General features: G+C 47.1%; 1 protein-coding gene across 1 annotated transcript in view; it reads right to left on the bottom strand.

Annotated features, from left to right (window-relative positions):
• The window catches only part of Csmd2 (CUB and Sushi multiple domains 2), a 607,037-nt gene that overhangs the window by 93,951 nt on the left and 489,325 nt on the right, over positions 1–23,761 (bottom strand). The window contains exons 30-40 of the mRNA XM_012516868.2: positions 22,962–23,156; positions 21,916–22,032; positions 20,547–20,660; positions 13,823–13,918; positions 12,540–12,743; positions 12,029–12,153; positions 11,047–11,143; positions 9,950–10,054; positions 5,108–5,226; positions 4,581–4,650; positions 2,347–2,463 (exon numbers count right to left, since the gene is read on the bottom strand). Coding sequence (XP_012372322.1) covers positions 2,347–2,463; positions 4,581–4,650; positions 5,108–5,226; positions 9,950–10,054; positions 11,047–11,143; positions 12,029–12,153; positions 12,540–12,743; positions 13,823–13,918; positions 20,547–20,660; positions 21,916–22,032; positions 22,962–23,156 — 1,359 coding nt within the window. The remainder of the gene's footprint in view (positions 1–2,346; positions 2,464–4,580; positions 4,651–5,107; positions 5,227–9,949; positions 10,055–11,046; positions 11,144–12,028; positions 12,154–12,539; positions 12,744–13,822; positions 13,919–20,546; positions 20,661–21,915; positions 22,033–22,961; positions 23,157–23,761) is intronic.

Genomic DNA, 23,761 nt, shown 5'->3' on the forward strand with positions numbered 1-23,761 from the left:
GGCTGGGGCAGGAGGATCACTAGGAGTCCAAGCTGTGTAGCAAGACCCTGTACCAAATACATACATATGTACATAAACAAACAAACAAATAAAAGATTTTTAAAAATTCAATGGTTAAGTTCAATGTTGATTCATGGGGAAATTTGATATGGTTCTCGACCTGCAGCAGTTTGGGCTGTGACTGGAATTGCAGAGAGAACTGAGTTTGCGAACCGAGGTACCACTGTACGTATGCAGGTGGGAACATTATTATTCATTTACTGATAAGATTATTCAAAATAGGATTATGATGGAAAGTGTTACAGAAGAAATCTACCTAGTGAGTGTAGGACAAGTCCCAAAATACATTGTTGAGTGTAAGAATCAGATGGCAGAGTTGTATGTAAAATATAATTCTGTCTGATTAAAACACTTGGAAGCACATTCATTCAGCGCTGTATTAACTGAGTATTTGATACACATGAGCACCACATCAGGCATCACACGGGATGAGTAAGAGCAGGAGTAAGATCAATCTTTATGAGTGTTGCAGCCTAAGGAGGTGGACTAAGCCATTACTGATTGTCTCTGCATGAAAGCATTACAGGTGGAATTTGAGTTTTTTCAATATGCTCATCTGTACTTTCTGATTTGCTTGAATGTGTACCTTTGCGTAATTGCTTTGGATCTGTGCACCTGGCTACCTAGCAGATAGAGACCCGGCATACAATGTTAGAGATGCTTTGTCTCCTGCCTCTCCTCTCCCTTCCTTCCTGCCACAGCAGCAGTCACCAACATGAATTTGGAAAATACCCTTCAGTTTGGTATTAGATTCCTCAGTGTATGTCTGGGCTTATGTGTTTTAAATATTTACATAAATGATATTATGTTATATTTACTATTGTTAAACTTTTTATTTAATGCTGTGTTTTTTCAAGGTCAACCCATGTTAATAAAATTCATTCACTTTACATACGAAGCAATTCAACCTCGGGAATTCCTCAGCCACACAATTCACTCCCTTTCTAAGGAGCACTTAGAGTGCTTTTAAATCACTTGGTGCTTTCCTTTCTGCAGCCCTTGCAGCCTCCCACACTGGAGAGGGCTGTGGGTCTGAGAGCCCGAGTCCTGTTGGGAAGGCCTGGCCTGTGCTTGCCCTCTGGTGGCAGCAGCGTGTATGCGCAGGGGTTGTTCACACGCTGAAGCCCCGTTTTGGGATCAGACAAGATGCTGGACTTGGACCTGCACTCAAAAGTGAGGATTCCAGGCCTGTGTGCCTGGACCGGCAGCAGTCTCAGTCCTTGGTTCATGAATCAGAACCAAGACTTAGAGAGTCCAGGTGGCTGAGCAGAAGGGCCCATAGAGGAGAGATCTCATTTAAACTTCGGCTGCCTTTGCATCAGGTCCTTTACGCACCTCTGCCATTCAAGAGTCTGCCCTAGGCCTGAAGGCAAAGTGGCAGGGGCTTCCAGACCCCTTTTCCTCACTGCTTCAAAATCTAGAGCCTTCCAAGACTTCCAGCTGTTTCCATTCTACACCCAGTTTCCTTTAGAAGATGCCACTAAATAGAAGACTCTGTCCCTGGCGGCCTCTCTCCTTCCCTCCAGCTAGGCTTAAAGAAGCCCAGTTAGACTGCTTCCTCTAATCAGAAGCCTCACTCTGAGCTGAATGCTAAATGATAAAATAAGCAATCTTCATTTCTGAGGATAACCTCCTTAGGACATTTTTGTCTTGGAAGCTGAGCAATAACGTAAGCAAGATCGATCTCAGGTCCATGGCAGCATCTTCAACCTTTAGCACTTTAACACAAACAGATATTTGGGGTACAATTATATTCCTAGCAATTAAAATCTGTGTCCAGGTTAATGTCCTCTGCACTAAACAACCCCTGTGCCTGCGTACTCCATGTCCTTCTGCCTGGAAAAGAAAAAAAATATTTCCCAATCTCTAGGCCAGCTAGACTGCGCCTATGAAGAATGCAAACTCAATTTTGTATTGACCCTGGCTCAATTTAATTACGAAGATAAATCTGATATGGGAGTTAAAAGCACAACTTGAGGTCTGGTCTTGGTAAAATAGATTGTGTTTCTCTTTTTTAAACCTCCTTGGGTAATTTCTCATTCCATATCCTTGGACTTTGACTCACTACTCAAATGATAATAATAGGAACCCTTAAGATTTGTGCTCCCCAAACTTTCATCTCTGCCAGTTGTAATCGACCCTTGGGGCTGTACAAGAGGCAACAGACGAGGAATGGAGAAGCAGAAAGCTGGACCAGCTTGGCCACTGAGGTTGGATGGAGAGTTGTTTTAGCTCAGAGGCTTGGCCTTCAATCCCTAGCCTCCCGAGGAGGCTGCAGAGACTTACCAAAGCCCACGGGCAGCACTATCTTCCAGGAGCAGTCCATGTTACTGGGGTAGTTGCCTGGGAAGCCGGGGCTCAGGATTACCCCCTCCATCTCCTCCACTGCTCCCCCACACTGTGCTGTGACAATGAGATGAGATGGGGTTAGGACAACATCTAAGAAAAGGTACAGAGCTGTACTGATGTTTGGAATCTCCCTGGCAACAGCTGTCTTTAACTTACTGAGTCACAAACCTCTTGGGGAATCCAAAGGAATGTCTCTAAAAATTGTACCCAGGGGCAAAACTAAGTGCACTACCCAGGATGGAAAGTGTATCCTAACATGACTACGAGTCCACAGAGTCCAGTTAGGGGCTCATGACTTGGATAAACCCTTTGCAGGTCAGTGAACTTTTCGAGGATGTGGAAGAAAAGCAACAGTGGTCTGCTCCAAGAGAACTGTGGCCGTATCTCATGCCTAACTCTCCTCTCATTGTCCCCCAGTCCACTCCAAGATCACAGAAAAAGGACAAAGAGAGAGGAGGGGACAACTCTCACTGTGTTCCTGCTCTGCCAGGTACCATTCCTGACTCTTTTAAAATATACCTTTCATGGCAGAGTGGGTAGAAGGGAAGCCCACCAGCAGAAGGGCGCCTGTGAGTACACTCCGGGGGAGCCAGCCGCTGGGCTGTGTGAGAACCAGTGATCCTGGGAGAGCCTAGAGACATCTGTTTCATGTCATCTGACATCATGGGCAGGGCTGGGGCTCAACTGCAGCTTGGTCAGTTGACTGGGTGTCTTTCACACCTTCTGAGGAAAGTTCCTGACAGCAGAAAGGGGTTGGCCAGTCTGGGGGTCAAAGAAGGCCGCAGATGAGGAGAGCCAGGGAAGTGCTTCCCAGGAAGGGGGTGACTCAGATACATCCATGAAGATTGGTATAACCCAGCAGTTACCTGGGTTGAAATCCCTGCTTCATTTCCCACAGGATTGTGGGAAAATCCTAAACCTTTCCACACCTCAGTTTCTCCTAGATACAAAAATGGAGCTGGCACCAGTACCTGTCCTTCAGCGTTGTTATGAAGGTACTAGAAAGGTCTGCAGCTCACTTGGAACAGGGCTGAGTACACCTATTGCCAACGGCAGCTGCTGGTGATATATTAATATGGTTTCCTTGGCCAAGTCTTTGTGGTACGTACTGGGGTGTACTGGGGGGCAGTCCTCAGGCTTCCAGTCATATTTTGACCTGCTCTGCACACCAGGGAAATCACAGAAATGATCGCCTCCACTCATCTCCTGTCCTATCCCAAAGTTTGCCGTGTGTGTGTGTGTGTGTGTGTGTGTGTGTGTGACTTCACAGTCATAGAACCTTAGCATTCTAGTCTGACTGAACCACCTTCTCCCAGTACACAGACTGAGATTTTCAGCCAAGGATAATGATCCCTTCCCTGAAAAGCTATCCTGGGGAAACACAGAATGTCCAATCTGGAACATAGCAGATGCTCAATAAAAATTCATCTGCTGTTTGCCTGACTTGACCAGAAATCCCCAAGAGTAGTGACCCCTTTTCTTTTGTCCACTGTTTTTTCTAATTATTCAGCACAGGGTAAACAATGAAACCAAGCCAATTTCATTTATTTATTTATTCATTTATTTGTACAGGGTCTTGCTATGCAGCTTGGATTCCTAGTGATCCTCCTGTCTTAGCCTCTACAGTGCTGGGATTACACCATGCAAAGTTTCAGTGGCCAGCACGGTGTGCCCGGGGTTCTGGGGCCAGCATGGCATGTGCTGCTGGGGATTGAACCTGGGTCCTTGCACTTTCCTGGAAGGCTCTTAAACCGCTGAGCTATCTTCACCAAGCACATTTCATGTTTCATGTGTGACCCTTGGCACTGATTAGCAGACTTCTCTGTCCTATAACAAGTTGTAGGGAAAGCCCGAAGTGCCTGCAAGTTTTGTCATTTGGGGCCCAGTGGGTTCAACACCTGTTGTCTGGAGTCACAATGGTCATCAGAACATTTCCAAGAGGGCAAACCTTTTGTGATGCTTCCCTTGGTGTGCAGAGGGTTGCATAAGTCATGACAACTTGGAGTAAGAGTTAGAAATTACAAAAACATTGGTCTAAAAAGCTAAGGATGGGGAGCAGATCCAGGATACTGAACTTTCTTCTAACTTGAATTTGAGCTCTGCAGTATTTCACTGAACCCAAATCCCTAGAGAGTGGATTTGCAGGAGCTAAGCATTGCGGGCTGTCTTACCAATGCAGAGTGGAGGAGGATAGTTCCAGCGCCGCACCGTCCCAGGCATGCAGGAGATGTGGGCGTGGCCCTGGAAGAACCCGGAACAGGGGTTGGGGTATCAGACCCCGTGGCACATTCCTCTCTACAACCCAGAACTAGGCCTCATTCAGGGCACTGACTTAAGGAATGAGAATTGCAAAGATACATAGGTCCACTGTGGGCGTGAGGTAAAGCAGAGGGTGGGGGGAGATTTGGGGGAAGGACAACTATTAGCAGCCATTACTAAAGAATTCTCATCACTGAAGGTTTCCTTCTGAGAGTCCTTTAATTACTAAATTCCCTCATGGCCTTCAAAGGAAAATTTAATTTTCTTAAAGCCCAATCAAACCTAAGTTTGCAGGAACACTTTCGAGGCTGGCTTTTGCCAAATCCGTGAAAGTCAGCACAGTTTGTCTTTTGTGTGGACAGCTCTAGGAGGAGATGATGAGGGTTCCTGTCATCTCAGGAGATGCCTGTTCCTGTCCTGAGGTGTTGACAGAAGGTACCTGGAGGGCATATCCTGGCTCACACTGGAAAGAGACCACATCATTCACCAAGTAGCGCTCGCCAGTCTTCACACCATTGCTGGGCACGGCCGGTTCTGGACAGCTGCTCAGACCCACAGCTAGACAGGACACAGACAGAGGAGAGGCAGATGGACAAGCCCAGCAGGCCAAGGTGACAGCAGACCGGGCTGTTGCTGGCAGTAGGGAGGGGAAGGGCCCTCGAGGCCAGTGCTTCCAAATTCTCTTCACCCTGCAGCCTGCAGGAGACTAGAATATCTATGCAGCACGAGGGCTACCAGACCAAAGCCACCTGGGGCAGGAGGGCAACAGCTCAGGGACTTTGGGGGCTCTGCCTGCCTACTGAGCTCAGCACAGAGAGCTGAGCCCTGGCTGTAGACCATCAGGCTTCTCTGGGGGAACCCGCTCCCACATTCCTCCTGCTCCTGTTCCTGCTCCTGCCTTTCTTCCCTCCTCCTGTTCTAGAAAACAGTTCCTGTAGGCTCATATGCTTGGAGAGGCCTCAGAGAAGGCACAAAGGACAGAAAGCAGCGAGGAGACAGGGACTTCTGTGGTGCCCAGAACTTAGTATGGTCTCCCTCTGCTGGGAAGACTATTGTGAGAGAAGTTTGCAGGTGGGCGAGGTCCTCCATTGCCCTGTTTATCCCGTTGTGTTCAAGGTCATGTCTGCTCTTTCTGGAGTGGGACTGGTGGCCCTTCACCCTTTGCCTCCTATGACCCATCCACTACCAGACCCTGTGAGAACCTCCCCCTCATCCCTGGTGCACCATCCCATAGGCTACTGGTGTTCCTCAAAACCTCTTCTTGAAGTTAGTTGAGGTGATGTATTCATGTAATTCTGGAATTCTGAGAGGCTAGGCTGGAAGATCCCAAGTTTGATCTCAGCCTCAGCCAAACTCTATCTTTAAAAAAAATAACAAAATGGGGGTGAGGGGAGGTAGCTCAGTGTGAAGTCTCTGTGTTCATTCCAAGACCCAAAAACCAAAGTGAAGACCCAAAAAGCAAAGCAAAGCTCTCCTTGAATAGCTGGCTGTCCTTGCCCAACACTCTGAAATGTGCCCCGTGACCTTTAATGGTGGATCCGGCCTTCCTGCCTAGCCTCTGCAGCTGTCTTCATGGTGTCAGCCAGGTCCCTTTCTAAGATTACCTCCAGAGGCTCTCAAATCCTCCTCCTTCACTCCCTTTGACTTTCCAAAATTAAAATGGTGATCCTTTGGTCCTTATTGTATCCAGCCTTGCACACAGCACTTTGCTCCAGCATCCATCCTAGTCTCCCCCCCACCCGCTGTCTCCTCCTCCTCCTTCCTGCCTGTCCATGCCACCAATGCAGGAGCAGCACTCTCCTGGACACTGAGTGCACCCTCAAGCAAGGCCAAGCCAGGGAGTCCCAGGCCTCACCTCGGCCCCTTCAGGCAGACCTTAGCTCCCGTTTCCTCAGTAGGACTCAGGTCAGAGGTCCTTAGTAATCCACAGATCTGAGGTTCAGACCCAGCCCAGTCTGACTCTAGGTCTTTCTTGTCCCCAAGTTTCCTCTCTTCCCCTCCTGAAGTCATCCTCATCTTTTTAAAAAAGTGTATTTAGTACAGAATCTAAAGGGTCTAACTACACAGATTAGACTTGTAGTGATCCTCCTGTTTTCAGCCTCCCAAGCACTGGGATTACAGCTGGGCACCACCACGCCTAGTCTCATTTGCCCTCTCAGCAGGCCCTGGGGGCGGGGGTGGCATAACACGCTGGGATTGAATTCCGGTCCCTGTGTCTGCCTAAGCAGGCATTTTAGTCCACTGAGCTATCTGGCTGGCTCACCCTGAAGTCATCCTCATCCTGCTCTGAGTCCCCTGTTGGTTGATACACAGCAGACTGCAGTAGACCATCTGAGTGTGGACACTGGAGCCCACCAGCAGGTGTGGGCACAGAGAGCACACAAAACAAGTGCCTCTGGGATGGTAGACTGGAGGTGGCAGGCTAACAGACTTACAAGGAGGCTGAGGTCCGGCTGCACACTGAATCCTCCACCTACCCCACTGTAGGCTTCTCTACTAGGGCACAGGACAGGAGGGCGAGGTGCCGGCAGCTAGTGGCTGGGTTTGCTCTAGGCACCTATGGGGCATGAGGGCTCAGGAGAGGGCAGCTTCTGTCCTCTGGTAGCTCCCTGACAGTCACAGCCTCCCTGGGCAGCTGCCCCCCACTGTCTAGTGCCTGCAAAGAGTCAGGAGTTGTGGAGAAGGAACAGGGAAGGACAGGTCACCCTGGGCCATCAGCCACCCACCCATCTCAGTGCAGCAGATGGCAAATCTTCATGCCACATTCTGAGATGAGACTGTGGTAACTACATCTTTTTTTCTACCATTTAGAGAGAAATTTATGCGCAATGTAATGCATAAAATATACAAGCACGTGTTGTCATCTTCAAGTGTAATTGTCATTATTGCGACTGTTGTGGGCTGCATTTTAACATGTGCTTGCACCTGTAGAACCCCAGCCCCCGTGGAAGCCTTGGAGCCTTGCTGTCCAGCAGAAGTTGCTTCCCATTCTCCCGGGCAGTCTCTGCCCTCCGTGTGCTTTTTGGAAATGAATGCGATGCTTGGAATGAGGCTGTTTGGGGTTATATCTAAAACCCTCATCGGCTTACGAGATCCCAAGGACAAAGACTAAAATGGCCATCAGACTGAATTCGAAGTACTTCATCTTGGCAAGCGTCTGGTGTTTTTCTCAGTAAGGCACCTCGTTATTTAGTGGGGTGATCGCAGCTTAGTAACTTGAGATGCATTCCTTTGACCAGAAGGAAGAGGAGAGAACAAGAAAAAGGGAAGAAAAATGCAAAATGGAGGAAGAAGAAGGAGAGGGACAGAGAGGCGGCCTTTCTAATTATCCTTACACTGCACATCCGGGTCTTTCTTAAGCTGTGCTCATGACAGAGGAGAACTTGCTTTTTTATCTTATGTAATTTATGACCGTTGGAAGTGTATTGTTTCATTTCCATTTCAATTAAATAAAAATTAAATCTGAGTCATAGCAGTAGATGTGACTTTCTAGTACACTTGAAAAACCATTCGCCTCTACAATAGCAGCTAATTCTCTACCTTCTGCACCCTCTTTGTAGATTATCAAGAAAAACATTAACTTGAGGGTTCTGGTCCCAAAGAATTCCAGCCTCCAAATGTCCCTGGGGACTGTTTTTCCTTAGCTGTTCACATCACAAAGGACAGTGCACAAGAAATGCCAGCCTCAAGAACTGCCGGCTCCCCTGGACAGAGAGAACAGAAGGATGAGTCTTTCCTAGGAAAGTCGAGTGACAAGGAGATTTAGGAAGGAAGAATAGCTTTGGAAGAAGAAAGAAGAAGCAATGATTCCAGGGAACATTTCAGTCTCAAATAAAAATGTTAGATAAAGAAACAAAAGTGGAGAGAGCAGAGAAGAGTGGGTAAAACTGAGAATGTGAAGAACTTAAGAAGTCTAGGGTTTTCACTCCAGTGGGGCAGTGCAGCCTTAGCTCTACGTGTGGAGGAAGCTCTCAGATGGCTCTGTCCTGTCCTCTACCCCCGTCTTTTCTGTAAGCTGCCCCAGGTCTCTCTCACCAGTGCACACTAACTTTTCCAGGTGTTGGGCGTCCTGGGATCCACCAGATCCTACTCCCTTAGTTACCCGGATGAAGTTCACTCTTCTAGGCGACCCAGATGAGCATCTGAATGACACCTGCTGCTGACCCCATCAGGACTCGGATGGGCCCATGTTGTCCCAGATGGGCAAGCCAACCATGCCTTCCCCCACTTCTTGCTTCTCAGGAACTCGGGCATCCACTTCTGCAAAGCCTTACCTGGCGGGGCTCAGACCCCATCATCTGTATTTCCCTCACCCAGTAGGTTGCACTAAAGTGACTGCTTCCCTGTCCATCTCTTCCCCTGGGCCTTGTGTCCTATTCAGCTTTGCTCTATGAGCGTCAAACCCAGGCCTTGGCACATCGCAGGTGCTCCGCGCTGCCACCCCTGCAAGATAGAGTGCCGTTCTCTCTTTGGATCCATTGCTCTGCCATCCAGAGACATCCATGAGGGCAACATCCTGTGATGCTGGGGTGCCCTTCATATGCACCTGCCCTTCTGTAGAGGACTGGGGGCGGCCTGAACCTTCTTGATCTGACTTAGTTGTGGTAAAACCCGGCAAAGCACCTGACACATTGTAGATGCTCCCTGGTTATTTGCTGAATCCGTAGGTAAAATGCTACTGCCTACCTAGTTTTTTCTACACCAGACATGGGGGGTGGGAGAGCAGGGCACGAAGTCCTAGCAGGAGCATGGCCTCCCCAGAAACCTCTTTCTTTATTTCTCAGAAGGTATGCCCATAGTTCTTCATGTTAGAAATTTTAATCATGATCAGATAGGGATGTGGAGAGTGAGGATGCACAAGTTTGAGCCTGGAGGGAGAACACTTGTAGAGGAGTCATGAATCTTCCCCTGACATAAGGAACTTGGATGACAGCTGCTCGCAGAGCAGGGGATCAGAGAGGCCAGTTTGTAGGACTGGAGACGAGTATCTGTGTTTTCTTATATCCTAAAGTCTATACTTAGGCTGGGACCAATGATCTAGCTGCTTGTCTATTACACATGTGGATTTGGAAGGAGCACACAGATTTTTGAGAATATAGGTTTTGGCCTTTGGTGGAAGCCAGCTTTGCCATACTTTTGGGCCTTCTCTGAGCCTAAGCATCTCCATCTAGGTCTGTGGGAAGGCTTAAGTGGGATGGAGAAGCTAAAGCTCCAGTGTAACCCCTACTCCTCGTGGGCCCCGGTGACCTTCCATCATCACCCCAAGACCCTGCGCTCTCACTTTTGTACTCCAGGTGGAAGCCAGCAGCAGACACGCTGATATCCGAGTAGAAGTGAAGGTAGAGCTGGTTGGAGGTGCTGTTCAAGAGGGCAGGCACAGTTGTCCCTGAGCAAGAAAACCAGTATCAGCTGGGGGTAGCCTCCCAGCAGCCTTCAGCTCCTCCCTGTTTTTCTTGCTTCTGCTCCATTTCAACATTCTGCTCCCAAGATTCCCAAATGGTCCCCCATTATCAAACCCACTAAATGACAACTAGAACCTTGGGAGTGCCAGGTTCCAGTGGCTGAGGGAGGAGAAATTCCAAGCCACTCCCCAGCATCTGCTGGAAGGGGAGCTCCTGAGTGCCCTGGGCATTTGGTTTCCTTCAAAATGATTCTGATATCTGGGAAATTATCTGGGAAAATTAGCAGTGTAGACATTTTTCCTGGGGGCATAGGATTTGTTTTTAATATCTTGGCAGCATGGAATTATAAGTCCAGCAGATTTGGATGCTGTCTTGACTTTTAGACAAAGACATATATCAAATTCAGGCCAAAGCCCACCACTGGAATGGACACTGGTGTAACCACATTGGAAGACAGTTTAGTTATGTGGCCTAAAAACCATTTGTAGGTGCGTGCCCAAGACAGCTGATCATACATGACCACACAACCTGCATGGCACTGCTCAGAGAAGCATTATTGCTAATGCCCCAAGTGGAAAACAGCCCAAACACCCACCAGCTAATGAATGGATATGGTTTATCCATCCATGAAGGACTGTCTCCTACTACCACGTGGTGAAACTTGCAAACATTATGCTGAGCGAAAGAAGCCAGACCAAAGGCCACACACTTTATGGCTGCATCTCTATGAAATGCCTGGATGAGGCAATTCCACAATTAGAAAGATTGACAGTTGCAGAGGCTGGGTGGGGAGAGAGGATGCAGAATGTTCTGGAATTAGACAGCAGAAATGGTGGGGGAATCTTGTGCATATACTAAAACCCACTGATATGTACATTTGAAAATGATGAAGTGTAGAGTTTGTCATCATTGTTTGATGACAATGGTGATACTGCTGCTACCTACCCCAGCCCTCCCAGCCGAAGGCCCTGCTTACCTGAGAAACTCCCCAGCATGGTCACAGTGTTGTCTGCACCATCAAACACTTCCAGAGAGTCCCAGTTCTGCTCTGTGACAAAACTGATGACTTGGATCTGGGAGGGCAGAGGGATGGAAGTGTTGCTTAGGCGGCTGGGTCCTTCCCTTCCTGTTCTTCTTCCTCCATATGGTTAATTCAATGTATTGAGCGCCTACTCTGGGCCAGACTGTGCTTCTCATAAAAGTAAGATACATTCTTTGCAACAAGGAGGTCACTGTCCAGTGGGCAAGACAGATGTGGAATAAATGATCACAAGACAGGGGTATACTTAGCAAAGTAAAGAGTGGGGAAAAATTTTAAGGACCTGGAAACACCTCAGAGTGATTGCTTTCTCCTTGTCTCTGGAATACTCCTTGGGTTTCTCCAGTTATCTAGCTTGACTACCTCACCACAAATCAGCAACCTGCTCCTTCTCTTCTATGACCAGCTTACCACTTCTCTTGTCCTGGAGGGCTCTGGGGCCTCTCCTGTGCCTCAGTCCATTGGGCTCTCAGCCCTGGGCACTGGGTGGGCCCAGATGAGTTTCCAGAGCTCAAGCTCGGGTGTGCTGGCCCAAGTAGGTGCCTGGCGGTTCCCATGCATTTCTGGGCCTAGTGCTGCACTCCTTCCCCTTGGCCATAATAATGGCCCCTTCTTTCCCCACAGTCTTAAAAAGAAAGAATCCTTAAGCCATTTGAATAACATTTCTCAAGAAACTGTCATCGTCATGCTTCAATTCAAGGCCTGCTTCCTTCTTTGAGTCTGCCTGACTGGCCCAGGTCACAGCCTCTTTCTTCCTTTCTGAGCTCTCTGTCCTGTCCTCACACCCCACGAGCCTCTGTGGTTCCTGTTTCTGTGATGTGCCTCTTTAGCCCCAGGGACAAGGACAGGGCCGAAGTGTCTTCTAGTTTGTGGCTCAGCCATGGGTCCCACTCGGGGTCAGCCCTTGCCTTGTTCCTACCTGGATGCCAGCACCTTCGGGGACCACAATCTTCCACACGCAGTTGAGGCTGTTGAGGTAGGGCTCAGGGAAGCCAGGTGACAGGATGGTGCCCTTGCGCTCTGTGAGGTTGCCTCCACAGGGGACTGGGAGGAGAGGTGGTGCCTGTCAGACTTCCAGCTTGGCTTTGTGGATCCTCCCCCAGGCCTCTGCTTGTAACTCCTCCCCTCCTCTCCTTCTGGCCTCTAGTCCCACCTTCTGTTCTTGATCTCCTCTGTGACCTTTCCCAAGAGATAACCCTCCTGTAGGAGCCTGGACCCCTGCTCTTCCTTCCACAGGTTTTATCCAGCTCCTCCTGCTGTGTCTACACCAACCCACAGGACAAGTGAGCCAGCTGGGTAGGGCAGTCTACTTATGTCATGGAGCTAGGAGGGACTATTGTGTATCATGTGGCATCTGCAGGGATTGTCCCCCTCCCCAGTGAGATAGAGCTACCCAGCCCTTCCTCAGCTCTGGTTGTGTGGGGACTCACCCACACAGGTTGGTGCTGAGACATTCCACTGTGCCAATGCTCCTGGCACAGGGAGGCACTCGATCTCTGGGGATCCCTGCAGGGCATAGCCAGAGTTGCATTCGAAGCGGACGATGGCCCCCACCGAGAAGTCACTGCCCAGCCTCTTGCCATAGCGAGGTTCTGGCACAGAGCTGCACTGTGTGGCACTGGTTCGGGGCACGGCTGCAGGAGACAAGGGCACCGAGGGGCAGGCCTCACTCTTCTAGAATCTGGGCCAGGGATTCATACACAATAGGACTGGAATACAGACAGTGTGGATGGGGCCCTGGGAGGATGAGGCCACCATGGTTTAGAGCAAGGGCTGAACCTTTTCAGGGGAGGCCCATTTTACTAAACATAGCTGGACACACAAGGTTGTGACACAATTTCCAGGAGCCAGAGGGGTAATGAGAGCCCCTGGGCCAGATGTTATATCTAGGCTTGCTCTTTGCTTCCCCAATAATACCTCTTGCTGTCCAGGGTTCTGTGCACCCTAACAAGGAGAATGCCCTTTCTTCTCCATTTTCAGTGTCTTTGCCCTGCCTTTGGCTTCTCCTCCTCATGCATCTATGACCCTGACTAGGACCTGCTCTACATCACCTGCTCACCATGGCAGATTGCGTCGGCCCTTCATCTAAGCCCTAGGGGAGGATTAGCCCCACACAGGAAGTGCACCTTGTCCTGTGCAGAGTGAGTGGAGTGCACAGGGCTATGCTTGAAACTTGGGCTCTGCAGATGTGGATGTCCTCCTGCACAAGGGGAGGCTGGGGCCTGCAGGTGAAAACCAGAATGCTCCAAGACATTGCCTAGAAGGTCAGTAAAGGTGGGGATGGACACAAGTAGTGCTTGATGCCAGTTACGCTGTGAACTCTCTTTCAATCCTATTAGTGGAGAACTAGTATTACCTTCATTTTAAATGTGTGTAAGACTCCAAGCTATGGAGTAGCTTGGGGGGGGGCATCTGACTTCATAGCCTGTGTTTTCACCACACCTTTAGTATATCTCATAGAGCCCCAAGAATAATTGGAGAATGGACTCAGTTGGGACAGGGATGGGTAGGTGAAGGAATTAGCTTCCTGTGTCTAATTTCCTTTCTTATTCAACATAGATTTTAGGCCAAGAAATGTCTGTTGGGTAAATTAATGAATAAAATTCAACTGAATGTCAGGACATTGCCCCACAGACTAATAATTGCCCCAAACATTGCAAGAAAGAGGCTCTGAGGAGCAGGGAGTCAAAGGTCTTTATTTCCTGGGCCATACCTTGGTAGACAAAGTGGAAACCTCTGGCTGGTGCTGGGCCTTTGGCACTGAACTTAATGAGAACTTGATTGGAGGTGGCCAAGGGCAGTGATTCTCCTGTCGAGATAAGAGGTGAGGGGGGAGAGGAAGACAGTGAACCCAGCAGTGAGATATAATCCCAGCCACAAAGGAGGGGTAGCCCACACTTTACACAACAATTCATTCCACACTGTAATTTCCAGAAATAAACACTTACCTTTTGCTACACTGTACAGTTTACAGAAGGCTTTCACTTCTATGGTCTTACATTGTCCCATTGTAATGTGAGGGTGGCATGACAGAACTCAGTAACCTCACTTAACAGAACAAGACAGAGAGGTTCCATAAGACTACATGATTTGCTTGGAAGGGAGACAATGGCCACAGCTGCTAAAGATCCCCAAAGAGATGGGGAGAATCACTGCACCAGGATGCGTGATGGTCCACTTGGCAAATCAACATTGATCTGATCAAAAAAAGGCACTGCCTTCTGAGAAGGAGGGGCCTGTGGCCATTTGAGAGCAGCTGGCCTTTTCCAGATCTCCTGTGAAATGATGGATAAGCAATGTGACAGTGTAATTAATGTACTGCTCATGCTAGGATACTATGTTAGTAGTTATGCTGGGACAACCAAGTGGAGGATGGGCCTGTCTCAAAAAAACCAGGATGTACTGTCACTCAGCTTGGACCCCAGAGAAATACTGAGGGAAAACCTATATGGGCACTGTAAGCTAGAGGCAGTGGGCAGCCTTTGTAGCAGGAATAAGTGGGTAAGGGGAAGACAGTGCCATTTGGCCTAGCAGCCACGAAACACAGTTCTGTCCATCATCACCTTCCTTCAGAGGCCAAGAACAAACACGGTGTCGTGCAGGGGCTTGGCTACTATACATGTTGTCCTTCTGTGATCTTAGTGACCCTGAAAGTAGCTGGGATTCTGCCCTCAGAAAGGAAGTAGGGGTTACAGAAAGCCAGGCTACCTCTCCACAGCTAGGAGAGCTGGGGTTCAGGCCACCAAGGAGCCACGGGGTACCATTCGGGGGGCATTCATCAATGCTTCCAGAAATCTTGTGTGACGCTTCTACCCTTATGAAGTAGAGGGCCTTTTGCATAGCCCATTAGATTTACATGTGCTTAGATGGTTGTCCCTAGCTAGGAATTATTGTTCCAGCTAACTTTTTGCTGCCAGAACAAGAACAAAAACAAAATAAAAACAAAAACAAAACCACTCACGAAGACAAAGCTCCCCCTTCATTGTCACTGCCTTTGTTAGCTCCTCTCAGTAGAAGTGGGCGGAGAAAACAGATTTTCTGTCCTCCCACCATTTGGTCAGACAGATGTGGATTCAGGCTCCAGAGTCTATGGTGACTTCAGCCCTGGACATATAGAGCTCCTTTTCCATGGAAAACACAGAGAAATACACTGGACGTAGAAAAAGCCCTCAAGGGCTGGCCAGATAGCGCAGCAGATTAAAGTGCCTGTTTAGGCAGATACAGGCACTGGGGTTCAATCCCCAGCGTTCTGTGCCAGCCCCGCCCCTGGGGCGTGCTGAGATGGTGATTGAGACTGGGTGTGGTGGCATGAGCCTGTAATCCCAGTGCTTGGGAGGCTGAAAACAGGAGAATCACTACGAGTCTGATCTATGTAGTGAGATCCTGTAGATCCTGTACAAACAAAACAAAACAACAAACAAACAAACAAACAAAAAATGAAAAACAAAAAACCCCTCAAAGTTTTAGAAGAGAGTGCCACTCTGAGAAGTTGAAACAAATACTTTTATGTGAAGTACAACAAAGAGCAAGTAAAAGAAATCTCAGAAGGTTTTCAGTCATGGTTTTTCTGCTAGTAAAGCGTGTTTGGCATCTGTAAAGTCAGAGGAGGAAGACGTGCCGAAGGCAGGATCTAAGATGAATAAAGGCTATGGAGGAATGAAAAATGCTAACCAATGATTTCTGGATTCTGCAGAAATCAAATAGCTAAGCAGAGATGAAGTTTTGAAAATTCTCCCAGAATCCACAGAAAAAGAGTAAAGATTATCAAAACAATGAGAGAAATAATATGGAAGATAGAGGAGAAAAGTCCAACAAGCATATAGGAAATCTCCAGGAAGAGAAGAAGTTGAGAAAGTTGAAGGAGAAAACATAATTTAAGAAGGAAGATACCTTCCCTAACACTGGAGGTCCAGACCACAGCGACTGAAGTCTGATTAGTGGAGATTCCCTCTAGTAAGGCCTGTCCTAGGGGGCTGTTTCATTTTTTTTTAAGGTAAAGAAAAATAATGAAAATCATATGAACAGAAAGCACAGATTACTTACAAGGACAAAAAATTGTGTTAGATTTCAATTTGCCTATAATATTAAATGCTGTAATAATGTGAAATAAGTGCTACAGTTTCCAAAGATAAAGTGTGTGACCCAGAACATGATTTGCAGCTGAGCTGTCACTTATGTCACATGTCAGAATGGAGACATCTCATACATGCAAGGTGCTAGGAGTACCACCATAGTTATGAACTCTACTGAAAGAAAGTACTAAGTAGGGGAATGAAAGGCTAGCAGGGAAAAAACAGAGCCAGGAAAGGATGGTTAATGTGAAGTAATCTGTCAAGGAGGTAATAGCACTAATGCAATTATCAAACCTTTCTCAGGGAATAAATTGGTAATTTTAAAATAATTATGAGGCACGTTAATATAAAAGCCCAAATGGAATAAAGCATACAATAAGAGCTGGGTCAGGTATAAATGAAAAGTGAGGTCACAAAACCAAAACAACACAAAGAAAAAAACAGACACAGAGCAAGTTGATGGCTATCAGGCCAAATATTTCAATTTCAGAATAAAAAATTAATCTTTTTAAAAATGCTCCTGGAAGAAATGAGGAAAGACAGATAAGGCAAACACAGATGTCAAAATTGTTAGAAACGTGAGAAGACAAACGTATCACAGTCATGTGATACACACATGTGATACACACATGTGATACACACATGTGATACACACATGTGATACACACAACGTTCTTGATCATTGATGAAGCAAATAGAAAGAAATGAAGATGTTAAGTAGCATTTCTTAGGCTTTTTTCTCAACCCCTGTACACCTCAGGGACAGAGACACAGTTCAGCCCCGTGTCTCCTTACCAGTGTTTCTCCAAATGAGGAATTAAAAGATGCTCTGAGTATGTTAATGCTGATACCTTTAGGTCTTATTTATCTGTCTGCCTGTCTGTCCATCCAGCCATGCATCCTTCTTATTTCCTAGTTCTATTGATCTTGTACACTGTGTCTATGCCTATATCTCTATCCATATTTATATTTGTAGGTCCTAAATTATCTGTCTGTCTGTCTGTCTTGAAAAAGCATCTCACTGAAGAGATCTTGATTGACACTCTTGTTCAGTAGGTGGTGGCAGTACTGAAAATCATTCGGTGGAGATTCTCTGATAGATCTGAATGACAAAAATCTCTAAGATTGATCTCCTAGCTACTTCAATGCTTATTTACTCCTACCACCAACTCCAGAGAACAGAATTTCTGCTTATTGTACAGGCAAGGGAGCTGATGCTCAGTGAGGGCTACTGCTGTGCTCACCGTCACCTAGTGAGAAATTCCAACAGCAGAGAGGAGAGCGTAGCCAGGTGGCTGCAGAGCCTAAGCCCACCTCTCTCTACCCTACAGAGAACACCATTCTCAGATATTTTGGGAATTTAAAAAAAGTCTCTGGCTACTGAGAAGACTTCATTTATTTTTAAAGTGGAAATAGGAGAGGCCATGTTCTCTAGACACATGACAATACAAGTAGAGATGAATACATAATTTAAAGTGGCAAGAACAAAATCCAAGTTCTTGGCTAGGCAAGATGAGACATTCTTAGCCAAGAGTTATAGTTTGTGCCTGGATGTCCCCTAAAGGTACCATGGGGTCCTGGGGCAAGCTTTTCTGAGGTGATAACTCTAGAGTTTGTGACTGGTTCCCTGTCTAGTGCTGGGATTTGGGATATGAGTTCTACTCCTGCCCTAGGGCGGGTAGCCTGGCTACAATATAACAGAGGAAAAGAGGGTTGTTCTTCTATTTTTTTGCTTGTTGCTTCATGAAACATTGCTCCTCTGCCCTGCCACCCTGCCTTGGAGCCGGCTGAGTGTGGACTGAAACCTCTACAAACTATGAGCTAAATAAACCTTTCCTTCCTTAACTTTGGGTGTTGAGTATGTTGTCTTGGCAACAAGCGTTAAGTAACTAACACAACTACTCTTGGCTACTTAGAAAGTAATGGTGATGGAAATAGTACATACCAAAAGTTGTGGTATGAATCCAAACCTCAATGTATTGCTTTAAACATGCTGTGTATTACACAGGGAAAATAACAAGCTAAGCTCTCAATTCAAGAAGTTAGAACAAAAAGAACAAACTAATTTGGAGAAACAAAGGAGGAGAGAAATTATGAAATAAAAGCAGAGTCTAATTAGAAAATAACATCAATAAGCTCCGAGGAAACTCCAATTTTGATAAACTAGAGCAATGAAAAATTAAAAATAAATAAGATACCACACAAAATCTCTAGTGCACAATCAAGAACTATAGAATTCACATTATAAAGGCAGGGGCTAGAACCACAAAACAAAGTAATTATCATCATAGTCTGTTACATAAATTATGTTGCTACATTTATGAGAGGTCACGGAATAAATACTTTACTAAAAGATAAATTGTCAACAGTGAAATTAAAGTAATATGCACAAGTAAGTCAGTAACTGTGGAAGAAAACAAAAGAAAAACCATGTAGTTAGAACAAAAGAATTAGTTGGCAACGTTGGCACTATTTTGGAGAGTTCAATGACTTCACTATACAAAAATAAACCAAAATGCCAGTCTTGCAACTTACTAGTGAAGAACAGTTAAAAAAATACAGTGAGGAAAGGGGAAGATTTATTTTTAGTGCCAACAAAAACTATAATAAAAAATATAGATGAAATATCCAGGAATAAAGTTAACAAAGAACAAGTACTGCTTAAATGGAAACTATAGCACCTCCTGAGAGGTTATAGAAGAAAAATAAATGTAGAGATATACAGCACATTCCTGGAAAGAAATGTTACTATAAAGAAGTGAGTTCTCCCAGTGTGGCCCATAAATTTTATGAAATTCATATAAAAAATTTGATGTAATTTTTTGACTTAGCAAAACATTTCTAAATTGTACTTGGAGACAAGAATAGCTAACAAAAATATTCAGGAAAAATATGACCATCAGGATTGATAAGACCTTATACATATTTAAAATTGCTATAGCATTAAGCACTACGATGCTGTTACAATAACTAAATATAATACAAGAATAAAAAGATACGTGGGCGCAATGGATTAAAAAGTCTAGTTATAGACCATTTATAAAAATTCAGAATATGGAAATCCTGTATTTTGAGAATTGGTTAGAGTCTGTCTACCAAATAATGACTCAAAATAAATTTCAAAGTTACTAAGGCAAAAAGAAGCAAAAGAAAAATACACTAAAAAGAAGTAAAAAGAGACACAGAGGAACATGTATTTGATCAGTATAAAAACCAAAGGAGAAAAGCATAAAAGAAAACATTGATAGATCTGATATCATGGGACGTTAACATTTTCTGACATTAAAACATATCCTGAAGTAAATTAAACCGCAAATAACAAAACGGAGGGAGGGTTTTTATACCATACAATCTAGACAAAAGGTTGTTTTTCTGTATAATATATGCTCATAATGATATGGCATCCCACTCAATAAATACAAAAATAAATGTTAATAGAAGAATCAACGCAAATTAACAAACAAAAAACCCACGGACCAATAAGCACATTATACAAAGGTTAACACCTACCGAGTGATAAAAAGGCAAATTAGAAAATGAGATTCCCATTTTCACTTTTCAAACCGATGATGCTTTTGGGTTTTTAATTACCTACTTTTGTGAGAAGAAAGCATGCCCTCTTATTCACTGCTGGTGAACAAAGTAGCAAGATCTTTCTGGAGAGGCGTTTGACAAGCTGACTCAAAAGCCTTCATGGTCTCGCATATCCTTTAACTTAGTCATTCTGCTTTTAGGGACGCTAAGGTAGTAGGCAGAGATGTGTATAAAGATATCTGCATGTTCAATGAATTACTAGTCAGAAGAGTAACAAAGAAACAATCTAAAGGGAATATAAATGGAATTCATTACATAAATCTTAACTGTATGAGAGACTACTAAGCAGCATTTAGAAATGCTGTTATAAAGAAAAAATAATGGCAGGGAGAAGTTCACAGTGAGTATTTTAGTAAAAAATGTATGTTTTCTTAAAAAAATAAAATGCATAGAAGATTAAGTCTAAATGGATGTAACGACTAGGAGAAAATATACTACATCTTATCAGTGGCTCTTTCTGGGTGGTTTTTATTTAAGTTCTCCATTATGATCACTTTGTTTTGCCCTTAGCTTTTCTTCAGTGGAAAGGCTGCATGCATAAAGGTTGGGTGCAAATGTAACAAACAGGAGCACAGAACAGGTGTGCGTGGGGTTCCCTGCTGTGTATAGGTGCACGGGAGCTGGCCACTGTGATGGGGACATTCCAGAGCACGGTGACACAACGCTGTGAAGGCCCCCACGTGGCCAGGGTGCCTGTGGAGCATCACTCCTCGAGGGGACCCGTGAAGCCCCCATACCCGGCCTCTCCCCATACCAGCCCAGCCTGGGTACCTGTATGGGAGCCCGACAGGGAGCTGAGGAGCCGAGAGTGCTGGCTGTGACCGTCGTGCACCTCCACCACGTCATTGAGGGCCGTGTGGAAGAAGGCGAACTGGCCAAATACCACTGTGGAAGAGAAAGGATGGGGAGGCCTCGAACGAGAACTGGGTCAGCCTGCGGGGGCACTGACAGGCCAGAGGTCTAGAGGCCACTGGCCAGGAGGGCAGCCCAGAGAGAGCTGTGGGCCTGCATGCTGACTGCTTGCCGGCCTCTCACTGGCCCTTTAACACATTAGCTAGAACAGCTGGGCACAGGGAGGTGGGGAGCTGGGTAGGTCTGCATCACCTTCTCCACGGGGGCCAGGACAACGCTGAGGACCACACACAAGGACAGGTGCATGGTGGGGCACTGGGTCAGCCTTATTCCTTTCCAGATTGCAGCTGCAGCAGCTACACGAGGCCACGAAAGGGCTTTTGGTAGCCCCTCGTTTTCCACATGACCTCAGGACCCCACATTCTCCCTTACTTTTTCTTCAAAGACCCTGCTAATGGGGCAGTCCCTGGATATAAAACTTTCTCTGCAGTAAAGATGAATGAGGGTGGGGAGCAGGGCCTGCCCCTAATGAGCATCTGTCTCCTGAGCAGGCTATACCTCCACTGTATTTCCCCAGGAGGGAACACTACACATATTAGGCCCCTACTGGATGCCAGGTACCATACTTGGGTGTGTACCATCTTCTTTGGTTTTTCCAGGGAGTGCTCATATTTTGCAGCCTGGGAAACTAAGGCTCTGAGGTTAAGAGTTCTCTAGGGGTACTCAGCTCCCAGGAGTACCCAGGGGAAGGGTCTAAAAGTGGGACCCTAATCAGACAAGTCCTAAGGGATGTGCCATCGGATGGGTCTTCAGACCACCAGCACTGAGCAGCAGGGTTTTCCCCACCTTCTCCTCTCTGCCAGTCACTGCAGACAGGGCCCTTCAGGCCTGGGGTGGGGGAACAGGTTCTGTCCAGCTACCTCCCGGCTCCAGTTCACTCTGCTCACACCTGTCACTCAAGTGGCCTGGTGCACCGAGGGTAGGAGCCAGGGCACCCTGCTCTGCAGCTTCATCCCAGCAGGACTGATCTGCAACTCCGACCCCTGGGGATAGCTGGCCTCCCTCTGGCCTGGCCAGGTCCCCACCTAATCTGTACTCTGGCTTCTTGCCAGCCTCACTGTGTCCTCCTTCCCTCTCCTATCAGATGCAGCTGTCATGCCTGGGAGGCTGCCATGCCTAGTGCCACAAAGGCAGTGGATAACTGGGAGGAGCCTGAGAAGGAGCTGCCTATTTGGAATGAGGGGAAAGAATCGAGAAATAAAACCAAACCAAACTAAAAGACCCTTACCATAGTCCTTGGGCACAGTGACAAAATATAAGCAGGTCTGTCCGCTGGTGTAGTTCTGAGGATAGTGAGGCGACAGGACCACTCCATCTGAGCCCACATACTGTCCACCACAGGGGGCTGAAAAAGAGGCCATAGGGAGAGGCAGGTGACCTTGTGTCAACTGCTCATTCTCCCTTCTGTTCCTAGATGGAGCCTCTGGTCCTGACAAGGCTTGCCTGATAGCTATAAGTGTGGAGAAGGGGAGTTTAAGGACAGTGCCCCTGTCCTGCACAAGGACATCCATCCTTGGCTTGGCCTGAAAGCCACCCTGGTGTTATCAAAGGCCTGCTTGGGCACAAGTCAGCCTTTTCCCCCTAACCATTGACACTGAGCTCACTCCCTGAAAGCGCAACTTGAGACACAGATCATGAGCCTCTGTGGCCTGCATGGGGGCCTAGAACGGCCAGTTGCTTCCTGGCTCGTGGTTACACCTGGGTGGTTGGGGTCTCATAAGCAGGAGGCATATGTTTTCTCTTCCAGACTAGCCCACTGGGAGCCACACAGCCCAGTCACCTCCTGCTCCCATTTCTGGTGCCAATTTCCCCAATGTAAGGGGACCACTGGGCTTTTGCACATGGTGGGGTCGTCCCGCACGCTGGAGCTTCTGAAGCTCTTTCTTACTCTTCTTGCTAGGACCCTGCGGTGAACCTGAGCCTACGTAGAGTCAGTTCATTTCATGGTCTGACTTTACCCAGTTGACCTCAGGGCTGTCCCCAGGGCCTGGCACAAGCCCAGGGCTTCCTTGAACTCCCTTGTGTGGGAGTGTGCTCCCTGGGGTGGCATATCTGTGGCTTTTGTGAGGACAGGAACATTAATCTAAATAGGGACCCTACATGATCGGAAGGAAGGATATAGCCCTGGTCAGTTGTAAGCTCTTCCCCCTCACAGCAAAGCCAAGTTCACCTCACCCTGCTTGCAGGGGTCACCTTTGAGGGCCGTGTCCCTTCCCTTCCCCTTTTGTTCTGCATCCCTTGGTCCTCAGCAACCCCTCACCCTCGCCTGCGAACCTGTGCAGACTGGTCGTGGGTTGTTCCATGTTGGCTTCCCATCAGGCCCCAGGATGCAGCTGAGAGTGGAGGAGCCCTCGACTTCATAGCCCCCATGGCAGTAGTAGGTGACAGATGAGCCCAGCTTCAGGTCGGACCCCACACGGGTGCCGTTCTTGATGGAGCCAGGGTCAAAGCATGACTCCCGTGGGTTTTCTAGAAAAAGACACACACACGCACACACACACACACACACACACGCACACACACACACACACACACACACGTACACACGCACACACACACACACACACATACACACACAAATGGATCATTAGTGGCCTATTCCCATGGGAAGGTCATAAGGACTTTAGGATTGCTGGTCTTATTTCCTTCAGACCCAGGAACTTCTCTAATCCTTGACTAGACATTCATGATTGCATATCGTTTTGTTGAAGCTTCCCCTTTGTCCCTCCAGATTCTTGCAATGAGAGTGAGTATTGCTCTAAATGCTGGAAGTTGAGGTCTTCAGCCCACAGTGGTGGGTGGGGTCACCCTGGTAAAAGTCAGTACTTGGGCAAAGCCCATCCCTCTGCTCATCTCTGACCCCATCGTTAGCTAGGAAGCGGGGTGATGGTCTGCTGTTGGAGACGGCTCTTTCTCTTCCTCCCCATCTTCCACCTCCATGTGCTATTGGTTGGGGGTGGAGCTGCCCAGTCTCATCTACCCACTATAGACACCAGCACCAATACCTGGTACTGGATTTACTCAACCTGAAGTCTCCATTACAGTTTCCAGGGCTTTGCCTTGGGTATTGAGTG

This window comes from Octodon degus, unplaced genomic scaffold (genome assembly GCF_000260255.1).
Source record: "Octodon degus isolate 3935 unplaced genomic scaffold, OctDeg1.0 scaffold00130, whole genome shotgun sequence".
Taxonomy (NCBI): Eukaryota; Metazoa; Chordata; class Mammalia; order Rodentia; family Octodontidae; genus Octodon; species Octodon degus.